This window comes from Hyaena hyaena, unplaced genomic scaffold (assembly GCF_003009895.1).
Source record: "Hyaena hyaena isolate Hyena2069 unplaced genomic scaffold, ASM300989v1 scaffold_122, whole genome shotgun sequence".
NCBI classification, from domain to species: Eukaryota; Metazoa; Chordata; class Mammalia; order Carnivora; family Hyaenidae; genus Hyaena; species Hyaena hyaena.
In genome coordinates this window covers 1386748-1397972 of record NW_024080754.1, presented here as the reverse complement: position 1 = coordinate 1397972, position 11225 = coordinate 1386748, and the positions used below count along the sequence as shown (strand labels likewise).

The 11225-nt window shown below is 52.2% G+C and overlaps 1 protein-coding gene across 1 annotated transcript; it reads left to right on the top strand.

The window, feature by feature from the left end:
* Positions 1 to 2043: 2043 nt before the first annotated feature.
* ADAMTS1 (ADAM metallopeptidase with thrombospondin type 1 motif 1) lies at positions 2044 to 10660 on the top strand. Its single transcript, XM_039237285.1, has 9 exons — positions 2044 to 2977; positions 4595 to 4941; positions 5267 to 5399; positions 5793 to 5960; positions 6602 to 6888; positions 7120 to 7306; positions 7397 to 7572; positions 8479 to 8654; positions 8816 to 10660. Exons 1-9 carry the CDS (start codon positions 2305 to 2307, stop codon positions 9513 to 9515), a joined length of 2847 nt encoding a protein of 948 aa, XP_039093216.1. The 5' UTR covers positions 2044 to 2304; the 3' UTR covers positions 9516 to 10660.
* The last annotated feature ends 565 nt before the right edge of the window (positions 10661 to 11225 follow it).

Here is an 11225-nt window from a genome sequence, read left to right as displayed (position 1 = left end):
ATGGAATAGAGTGAGGGTGGAAATTGGTCATTGACATACTTTAAGCTGCTAATAAAACATAAGCAATTCTCCAGTTGACCATGCAGCAGGTAACTATGACACTGACCTTAGGAAAGGAACATTACATTCCAGAGTGCAAACACCCCTAAGGGTGTGGGGGCAGGGCTTGTTATTACCCTGTAAGAGTGAAGCGTTTCTGCTTCTGGGTGCCATTCTTTCTCATGTGATCTTTCCTAAAGAGTGGCACGCGGGGGTTTTGTGTCTGTTTGTTTTTTTTTCCGGCAGGCAATCTAGAACTCGGAGAGGAGAGGAAGTTGGAAAGAATTCTGAAAGCAAAAGTTTGGAAGAGGGGTGTGTTGGAGGACTGGGGGGTTGGGGGGGGCGCTTCTGGCTGGGGCAGAATGAAATTGGGAAGGTCTGGGGAAGAGTGGGGTCGGAGCACACACCAAACTTGGTGAAACCCGAGGGGCAGGGGCGGCGAGACAGAACCCCGGGCAAAGAAGTGGGAGCGCGCGCGGTGTGGACAGAGGTCTGCCCCGGGGCTGAGGCGGCCGTTCTCACCATTGTCGCCCGGTTTTCCGCCGGTGTTAGCATTATGAGACATTTCCTTCCTCTGTGTCACTGAGCCCCTCCCTCCCTCTTTATCGATGGAAGAGAGGCTTAGCTTTTCCTTAGGGTCCTAAGGAGGAGGCAAGGCTGAGCGCTGCTCACTTTCAGAACCCGAATGCAGCCTTTTCCCTTCCTGGTGGGAAGAGGAGGGAGGGGTCAGGGAAGAAAGCCAGCTTCCTAATTTCCCCACAGCACACTTTCTAGCTTTCTAGCCCCAGCGGCCCCGCTGGTTACTGGGTAGAAAAGTGGGGTTCCTTGACGTTTCTGCCAGCGTGTCCTACGTTCTGCAGCAGCTATTAGGTAAAAGAAGGCAGACTGGGCGGGAGTTGATTATGTGTGGAATGAAGAAGAGAAAGCGCAAGTCTCTCCCCAAAGCCCCAGGGAGTTGAAACGCGTTCCAGATCACCTATTCCGGAAGTGTGAGCCAGGTCCCCAAAGAGGAGGCACTACGGTGGGGGCTGGGAGGCGAGGGAGGAGGAGAAAGGTCAATGAGAACGCATTGTAAAATCTAGAGCTTGGGGAGTGTCCCCCCCCTGACCCCAGGCATGCTTTCCAGGGAGGCACTGACCCAAACAAGCTTACCCGAAAAATGTTGGGGCGAAGAGAGAACCAGCTGCATAACCCGCCCTGGAGGGCCAGGGAGATGGAGGTGGGGCGGGGTATTTTTCTAGAAAGGGCAGTCCTGGCTCCTCGTACAAACTGGGGAGTAATGGGCTGCGGGCGGGGGTGGCAAAGGGAGGCGGCACAGTGACAGCCCCCGGGCAGGGAAATCTTGGAGACGGGTCTCTGCGCTCCACCCCCACCGTCCCTTCTGGGAACTGCAGCCCAGCGCGCGAACTGCGCTCCCGCACAAGGGCAGCGAGAAGGGAGGGTGGTCCGGGAAGCCGGCGAGGGGGAAGGCGCGATGGAAGCGAGCACCTTCTGCCCGCAGCAGCCCCAGACGCACAAAGTGTTGGCCGCAGCGCCCCTCCTGCGTCTTCCGCCCCCAGATTGACGAGCTCGTGGCGCCCGGCCAGCGCGGAGGCCGCCCCTCCCCCGCCCCGGCCCGCGGCGCTGAGCGCGGTTTAGCACCGACAGAGTTTAGGGGGCGGTGTCTTCGGGATGGAAAGGCGGCCAAGAGGGAAGACGGGAGGGAGGGAGAGGAGGTGGAGACTATAAAAGGGCAACCCGGGTTGCCTGGTTCTTGCACTCGCTGGAGAGCGGCTCCAAGTCAGGGGCCACTGCAAAGGCAGGGCGCATAGTAGGGCCGAGAGGACCGAGTCGTGCGCAGAGCCAACAGCCCCGCGGCCAAGGCGGAGACCGAAGAGGGGCTCCAGGCACCGATCCTCGCGTGGCCCGTTGCCCCCTGCCCCGGAGGCTTCCCAGGGAACTTCTGGTCCCTGCAGCAGCCTCCCCGCGAGCCGCTGCTGCGCGGTGCCTCCAACTCTGCGCTAGAAGAAAAACTTCCCGCGCGCCCGCAGAACTGCAGCGCCTCCTCCCCGGCGACCCGGGAGTCCCGTCCGCCGCCGGCCCTGCGCTCACTTTTCAAAGAATAATAGTAACTGTAACAACCCAGAGCGAAGCCCGCAAGGCTCCACGCTCCCGACCCGAACAATAGCCCCCTCTCTCTGTCCACCGGGGCGCGCGGCGCCTCCCGCGACTCGGGTGCAGCGAGCGGTCCTCGCGGGGTTCCGAAGGCGCACGGGAGGCGGCGACATGGGGAACGCGAAGCCGGCGCGGCGGCCTCGGGGCTCCCGGCCCACGCCCGCGCTGCTACTGCTCGCAGCCGCCTCGGCGCTGCCGCTGCTGCTGCTGCTGCTGCTCGTGCCGGGCGCGCGCGGGCGCCCCGCCGAGGACGACGAGGAGCTGGTGCTGCCGGCCCTGGAGCGCGCGCCGGGACACGCGACCACGCACCTCCGCCTGGACGCCTTCGGCCGGCAGCTGCACCTGGAGCTGCAGCCCGACCGCGGCTTCCTGGCGCCCGGCTTCACGCTGCAGACCGTGGGGCGCAGGCCCGGGCCCGACGCGCCGCGTCTGGAGCCCGCCGGCGACCTGACGCACTGCTTCTACTCGGGCACCGTGAACGGCGACTCCGGCTCGGCCGCCGCGCTCAGCCTCTGCGACGGCGTGAGCGGTGCCTTCTACCTGCAGGGCGAGGAGTACTTCATCCAGCCCGCGCCCGCCGCCGCCGCCGCCGCTGGGGAGGAGCCGCCGGAGCGGCCCCGGTTCCATCTCCTGCGGCGGAGGCAGCGGGGCGGCGCCGGCGCCAAGTGCGGGGTCACGGACGACGAGACGCAGCTAGCCGGGGGCGCGCGGCCCGAGCACCAGGACGCCGGGACGCAGTGGCCGCCGCGGGACCCCGCGCCGCAGCGGGAGTCACAGCCGACAGGTACCGGTCCCAGAAGAGGTGCTCTCTCTGGCCTCTCCATTCATCCCGGTCTCCCCACTGTCTCTGAGCGGCGCGCGCGGAGAGGAAACTCCGGCTCGCAGGCAGGGAACGCGGGCCTGCGGACTGGACGGAGGCCTGGTGTGCAGGAATGCGGCTGGAGGTTTGGGTTGGTGACCTAATCGAACCCTTCTAGAACAGAAGCCTGTCGGCCCGAACCTTGAATGGTCCAGAGAGGGCGGGCAAATCAGCGAGTTTCTCCTGACTAAGGCGAAGCGTTTCGACCGGGAAGGGAAGGGTTGATAACCCAACTCCTTCCACGTTAGTCAAGTGTCCGTGGGGGGGGGGGGGGACTTATTTCCATCCTGTTATTTTATGTGTAACGACCGTGCGTGTGTTCTTTGGTCGGATGGCAACTCGGCTTTGAGTTTTGTAACCGCTGCCTGTGCGCGCGCCCTGCGCGCGCAGGAGGGCGGAGGAGCGACGGTGATCTAGCAGTGCGCAACCCGCACGCCTGGGCCGCTGCGCTGGGCGCTCCGTCCCGCTGGCCTCTGCCTGCCCCCCTCCCCCCCCCCCCCCCCCCGAGGCTGACCCCCGACCGGCCGGAGACGGCCCGGCTCCTCTGCAAAACCTGCTTGGGAGGTCTTTGCCCAGCGGGCCCCGCCTCCCCGCGCCTCCCACCCGGCCTCCCAGTTTGCGCTCCCTCTCGCGGCCAAAATTCTGCTCTCTTGCACTTTTGCGTGTTAGTCACTGCTGATCCTTCCTGCTACGCTTCACCCTGACCCTTCAGTTGTGTGTGGTGCTGCTGTCTCCTCATTCTGTCACGGTGCCTTTTTTCTTCCTGAACTCTCCCACGTGACTTGTTTTCGAATGTTCTTTCCCCCCTGGACATCTGCCCTTTGAAGCAGTTACGTGGTCAGCGTCCCGTCGAGGACTTCCCTGGGGTCTGGTGTTCCGTCAGGAGTCAGAAGGCTCTTTTCTAAACGATCAGGCGCCCCCCCCCTCCCCGGGGCAGTGGGAATGGGGCGACAGGCTGCTGGGCAGAGTGGGTGGTTGTCGTGCCCGGGTTGGCCAGAGCAGAGCGCCCCCGGGGCCCCTGGAATGAGACAGCGGAGCCGCGCAGTTGGGCCCGGCCCCTTGGCCGAGTTCCCGGGCCTTCCACGTGGAGTCCGACGCTCCCATTCAGGATTTGGGTCCCGGCCTGTGAAAGAGTGACTCAGGGGCCCTGCCTGATGCCTTCGCTCCAAGTTTTTACTACAGCCGCCTAGGACGATGTGCACGCGGCCTTGCGCACAGGGTAGCATTTCAAGGACAAAAGAAATCCTGCTCACTGCCCCCCCCCCCCCCCCCCCCCCCCCGGCAAAAAAAGCCTGAACCTTCGATGGCTCACACGGGCCTTTTTATTTAGAAGACAGAAAAAAAAGAGAGAAAATAAATAAAGGAGAAAGCTTTAAATATAACATCTGCAGTGAGAAGAGCTGCAAATATTTTTGTTATTGTCCCAGGTGTATTTTTATTATGTTTGCTTTGACTGCTTAGGCTTTCCGTATATACTCTGGGAAGGTAGCTCTTCTTGGCCTGAATGCCTGTGAGCAAACCTATCTCTTTGTTTCTTCACAGGCACCGGGAGTGTAAGAAAGAAGCGATTTGTGTCCAGCCACCGCTACGTGGAGACCATGCTGGTGGCCGACCAGTCCATGGCCGAGTTCCACGGCAGTGGGCTCAAGCACTACCTTCTCACCTTGTTCTCGTTGGCGGCCCGGCTGTACAAACACCCCAGCATCCGCAACTCTGTGAACCTGGTGGTCGTGAAGATCCTGGTCATCTATGAGGAGCAGAAGGGGCCCGAAGTGACGTCCAATGCTGCCCTCACTCTGCGAAACTTCTGTAACTGGCAGAAGCAGCACAATCAGCCCAGTGACCGACACGGGGAGCACTATGACACCGCCATTCTTTTCACCAGACAGGTGAGAGGAAGACCCTGCGGGTCATGAGGGTCCTCCGGGGAGGCCAACGTTGTTGACTTAACCTATTTTTAATTGGCTGACATGGTCAGTTTTACCTACAGCTTCCATAATCTTAATAGCTCAAGCCCCACGGTCCTGTTTGAACAGCATTAGAGAAAATCTTAATAAAAGTCCCCTAAAGCAGTCCCCAGATTTGAACAACTCAGTGACAGTGAAGGGAAATGCCTCAATACAAATGTGAAGATACCTGTTGCCAAAAAGTGAGGTCCCAAGGATCATGCTCTCTTGTCCCTATGAATAAGGACCTACGTTTGCTTCTTTTTAGGACCTGTGCGGGGCCAAGACTTGTGACACCCTTGGGATGGCTGATGTTGGAACTATATGTGATCCCACCAGAAGCTGCTCGGTCATAGAAGATGATGGCTTGCAAGCTGCCTTCACCACGGCTCATGAACTAGGTAAGTCCATTTCAGGGTGGACGTGAATTTCAGTCCCCTTCATGAATTCAAGCTGATCAAACATAGGCTAATTTAAGAGGGAGAGTCAACAGATTATATTGCCCTTTTAGGTGCCAAAATTTTCTAGAGACTGCAGGAAATATTTTCCGTACCATGGTGAACATGGCTAGCCTTAATAGATTTCAAAATAAGATAGTACGAAATCTGGACATTTGGGAATTGACGTAATTGTGTGCACCTTATAAGAAATAGACACATCAGGTCCAAACTAGATTGTTTCGAAAGTACATTTCTTCTTCTAGAATTAATCACTTTGAGACAAGTGAATCCCTGATTGGGGGGGAGGGATTCAAACGACCTGTATTTTGATGGGGGTTTTGCATTGCTTCTTAGGCCACGTGTTTAACATGCCACACGACGATACAAAGCAATGTGCCAGCCTTAACGGTGTCGACCACAATTCCCACATGATGGCGTCAGTGCTTCCCAAGTTGAACTACAACCAGCCTTGGTCTCACTGCAGTGCCTATATGATTACGTCATTCCTGGATAATGGTCATGGTAAGATGCTTCAGCTGCTCTTTCTAGATGTTATCCAGCCTTCCACATCTAGTTCAACCAGTTCTTTCTTTTTTGTTCTTTTTAGTTCTCCTTCTAAATCACTTACATTGTCAAGAGCATACATTTTTTTTTGTAACTTTTACTTATTTTTGAGAGAGAGAGAGAGAGCATGAGGGGTGCAGAGGGAGAAGAGGGAGACACAGAATCTGAAGCAGGCTCCAGGCTCTGAGCTCTCAGCATGAAGCCCAATGTAGGGCTCGAACTCACGAACTGTGAGATCCTGACCTGAGCCAAGTCAGATGCTTAACCAGATGAGCCACCCAGGCAGCCCAAAAGCCTACGTTTTCAGATCTTAATTCCCAATAAACAATAGTTCTTCTGGCTGAGTAGCTCCTAAAAGTGCATTAATTTGAGTTTTTTAGCAGAACAGTCATTTCCTGTCCCTGTTACTGCAGAAATACCCCGTGGAGGACAATATCTTAGAAATTAGTTAAATCCCTCTGGCATTTTCCCCAGAAGCTCTAGTTTTCAAGTCACTCTGCTATATCTGCCCTCTTAGGGTAACTATTTTCTGAAACGGATCTGCCTTCCGTATGTTTTCATTTACTGTTCTTTAATGTTGGTTGGCATTTCCGTTGCAGGGGAATGTTTGCTGGACAAGCCCCAGAGCCCCCTCCAGCTCCCCTCCGATCTCCCGGGGACCCTGTATGATGCCGACCGGCAGTGCCAGTTTACCTTCGGGGAAGAGTCCAAACACTGCGCAGACGCAGACAGCACGTGCGCGACCCTGTGGTGCACGGGCATGTCTGGGGGCTTGCTGGTGTGCCAGACCAAGCACTTCCCTTGGGCAGACGGCACCAGCTGCGGAGAAGGGAAATGGTGTCTGGACGGCAAGTGTGTGAACAAGACGGACGAGATGCATTCGCATGTGAGTTTTTCTGTCACAACACACGCGTACTCCTTCGGAATTCGGGACTGGAAGGAACGGACAGATGCCCAAACGTCTGACACCACGATAAACACCCCTGTCTGTCCTTCGGTGGGGGACACAAGATAGATTATGTGTACAGCTGATTCTTTGTGTCTTACTTTTCTCGTTTGTTCTCTAACAAGATTTCTGTAAAAAGTTCTAATGCTGATCATCTGTGTCCCCCTGTAGACCCCTATTCACGGAAGCTGGGGGCCGTGGGGACCCTGGGGAGACTGTTCGAGAACCTGTGGCGGCGGAGTTCAGTACACAGTGAGGGAATGTGACAACCCGGTCCCCAAAAACGGAGGGAAGTACTGTGAAGGCAAGCGCATGCGCTACAGGTCATGTAACATCGAAGACTGCCCAGACAACAACGGTGAGTAGAAAGGGGACGCAAGCGATGTGCCCACAAGCAAGCAGGTGAGGGTTGAAAACTGATGACGTCATTATGTCATTTTCTTTCTAGGAAAAACCTTCCGAGAGGAACAGTGTGAGGCACACAACGAGTTTTCCAAGGTTTCTTTAGGGAGCGGGCCCGCGGTGGAGTGGACGCCCAAGTACGCTGGAGTCTCGCCCAAAGACAGATGCAAGCTCATCTGTCAAGCCAAAGGCATCGGCTTCTTCTTCGTTTTGCAGCCCAAGGTAGTTGCTTTTATTCATGCTTTTTGCCTAAGAAGCGAGGGCCTGAACTGCAACCTTCTCATGCAGTCCGGGATGTGGTTTTATTGATTCATATATCAACGTGTTCGATTTTAAATCCGATCTCCTTTTATTCTAGACACGTTGGTGACCAACCGCCTTCTTTTGAGTGCAGCGTTGTTGTTTTCAGTTATGAATGAAGCTTGAATCTGGCACTTAGGATTCTTATCATTGCTTCTTATTACTCTGATAGGCAGAGAAAAGCTCTTTTTGGTCAGATAAATAGATTAGCATGGCAGCCAATCAGTGGTTCTGGAAAATAGCATAGGCATGGACCAAAGTGCTTGTTACTGGTGATTAGCAGTAACGTATGCGAATGGACTTATTAAAAGGAAGTCTGACATTGATAACACTTGTGTTGGAGAACATCTATTGATCTAGTAGAAGCATCATTTTGCTGTTTTGCTGAGAGGCTCAAACTGGTCCTGAGATTGAAAAAAACGATTATCACATGCCATTATCACTGGAGGCTATGAAAATATCCCCGAGTTGGAGATTCAACATCCAGCAACTGACTTACTCAGCATCTGCGATTGGCCGGAATTATGCTAGGCACTGAGTGTACGGCAGTATACAAATTGACAAGCTCTACTTTCCTTGACCTTAAATCTGAGATAGGTCAATAAACAAAGCATCAAAATGTTTAGTATACTGGGTCACCTATATCTACTGTAGGGAAAAAGCCACCAAGAAGGGTAGTGTGTGACATGTGTAGAGTGCTATTGTAACTACGATGGTCAGGAAAGCAGACATTGTGTTAAGGAGAAAAACTTTCCTACTCATCAGAGCCTTGTGTCTTTCCCAAGTTGACTAATGTGTGACACCAGATACATGTTCTTCCTTCTTCAGGTGGTTGACGGCACCCCATGTAGCCCCGATTCCACTTCTGTCTGCGTGCAAGGACAGTGTGTCAAAGCTGGCTGTGATCGTATTATAGACTCCAAAAAGAAGTTTGATAAATGTGGTATCTGTGGAGGAAATGGATCTACGTGCAAGAAAACGTCAGGATCAGTTACTAGTGCAAAGTGAGTTTTAGAACGTCCCACCCCCAAAGATCTTGTTCTTTAGAGGTAACTGTAAGGTCTGGGAGAACCTACCTTCCGAACGATGAGCATGTTTTCAAGCTGAGTATTCTAAGTAGCCAGTGACTGAGAGATTTTCATGTCTGTTTCTTTCTTGCCGGCAGACCTGGATATCATGACATCGTCACGATTCCTGCTGGGGCCACAAACATTGAGGTGAAACAACGGAATCACAGGGGGTCCAGAAATAACGGCAGCTATCTTGCCATCAAAGCTGCCGATGGCACGTACATCCTGAACGGCGACTTCACTCTGTCCACTTTAGAGCAAGACATTACCTACAAAGGTACGGTCTTGAGGTACAGCGGTTCCTCAGCCGCGTTGGAAAGAATCCGCAGCTTCAGCCCTCTCAAAGAGCCCATAACCATCCAGGTCCTCACAGTGGGCAATGCCCTTCGCCCGAAGATTAAATACACCTACTTTGTGAAGAAGAAGAAGGAGCCTTTCAATGCCATCCCTACCTTCTCAGAATGGGTCATCGAAGAGTGGAGCGAGTGTTCCAAGTCATGTGGACTGGGTTGGCAGCGGAGATGGGTGGAGTGCCGAGATATTAATGGGCAGCCCGCCTCGGAGTGTGCCAAGGAGGTGAAGCCAGCCAGCACCAGACCGTGCGCAGACGTGCCTTGCCCCAGCTGGCAGCTAGGGGATTGGTCGCTATGTTCCAAGACTTGCGGGAAGGGTTACAAAAAGAGAACCTTGCAGTGTCTGTCCCATGACGGGGGGGTATTGTCTCCTGAGTTCTGTGATCCTTTAAAGAAACCTAAGCATTACATAGACTTTTGTACGATGGCAGAATGCAGTTAGGCAGGGAAAGCTTGAGGGGAGGAGGTGTGTGGAAGGGCTGATGCACTGACATCAAGAAGGCTGGAGGGATCTGGTGTACCTTGCCTGTGTCAATGAGTCGGGAGTGTAGAGGTAGGTAGAAAAGGAGTTAGATCGGCAGAATATCCTGCCAGTTACGAATCTGATAGGGTAGTTAATGAGGGTTATTAATCTCTGAGCAGTGATATAGCATGATAAAGCCCCAGGGCATTATTATTATTCCTTTTGTTACAACTATGACAAGTTTAAAAAAACAAATAGAAACAGTCATCAAAATTAGTTTAAGGATTATACAATCCCTGTTCTGTGGTACTGATTCAATACTTTGTGTCATGGGGGTTGGGAAATGAAAAGCGGGAGAGAGGAGATTTTTAGTCACAGACAGGGCTTACTTTACCTCACAAACAATGGAGGGAGAAAGGAGTTACAATAGCATCTTCAACCAGCACTGATTGATTTTGGCTGCTACCGTTTCTGAGAACGTTTCCGCCATCTTTCCTACTGAGAGTTAAGAATGCAAGGTTGTCCACCATGAGAGAAAAGCTTAGCAACATCAAGCGACTCAAATGAACACCATCTTTACTCTCCTGTGCCATCATTGCGTCTCTATTCATGATGTCGTTTTGACAAACAATTACACGCGTTTGTAAAAATGCATTAAGTCTATGAATTAAAAAAAAAAAAAAAAAAGGCAGCAATGAATCAGATGCTAGTAAAAGCCAGAGGAGACAAGATGAGCTCAGACCTCCTCCTTTCTTTCCTCCTTATGTAAGCCTGCTTTCGGAATGTGGCTGTTAAAAAAAAAAAAACAAAAAACAAACAAACAAAAAAAAAAACAGTTCATGTCTCAAGAAGGACCGGGTGATCACACACGAAAGGATGTAATGCCAGTGTAAGAATGGGGTGTGTAGAATGGGATCCCCAGTGTTTGGGAACATGGAGACCAACTTGTCTCACAGTAGGGAGGCTACTGAGGGGTAGCGGGTCCATCCCCAGCAGCTGGCCCAACAGTCATATCCTGGTGAATGTCTGTTCAGCTCTTCTACTATGAAAGAGAATAGGACTTTTTTTTCCCCATATGTATATAGTAAAATATGTTACTATAAATTCTATGTACTTTATAAGTATTTGTGTGTTCCTTCTAAGAAGGACTATAGTTTGTGATAAATGCCTATAATAACATATTTATTTTTATACATTTCTTTCTAATGATAAGACTTTTAAGTTATATCGCTTTTGTAAAAGGGCATATAAAAATAGAGTATTTATACGATATATGTTACTAGAAATAATAAAAGAACACTTTTTGAATGTGTGTGTCTTTTTTTTTTTTTAATGAGGATTAGCTCCTGGTAAGGAAATCAGAGACACAAAATAAGTTCTGTAGAAATAAGATTTCATCCTGATGAAGTGTACCTGATATCCCCTCAGTGTATGTGATTGCTACAAAAAAAAAAAAAAACCTACCATAGCTTCAGTGGTTGATAGGTTTTGTTACTAATGCAAGAACATACACAGATGGTTAGCAAATGTTTTCTGTGAGGAGCGAGATTATGTCTGTCACAACTACTTACCTGTGCTGTTGTAGTAGGAAGGCAGCCATAAACCATACATAAGAGAATCGGCATGGTGGTGCGCTAATAAAACTTTATTTACAAAAACTGGGCCAAATTTGTTCTCTGGGCAGTTTCC

Coding starts and splice junctions, on each gene's coding strand:
- ADAMTS1 (XM_039237285.1), top strand. CDS start 2,305: ATGGGGAACGCGAAGCCGGCGCGGCGGCCTCGGGGCTCCCGGCCCACG. Junction 4,942..5,266: donor CCATTCTTTTCACCAGACAG/GTGAGAGGAAGA, acceptor GCTTCTTTTTAG/GACCTGTGCGGGGCCAAGAC. Junction 5,400..5,792: donor CACCACGGCTCATGAACTAG/GTAAGTCCATTT, acceptor ATTGCTTCTTAG/GCCACGTGTTTAACATGCCA.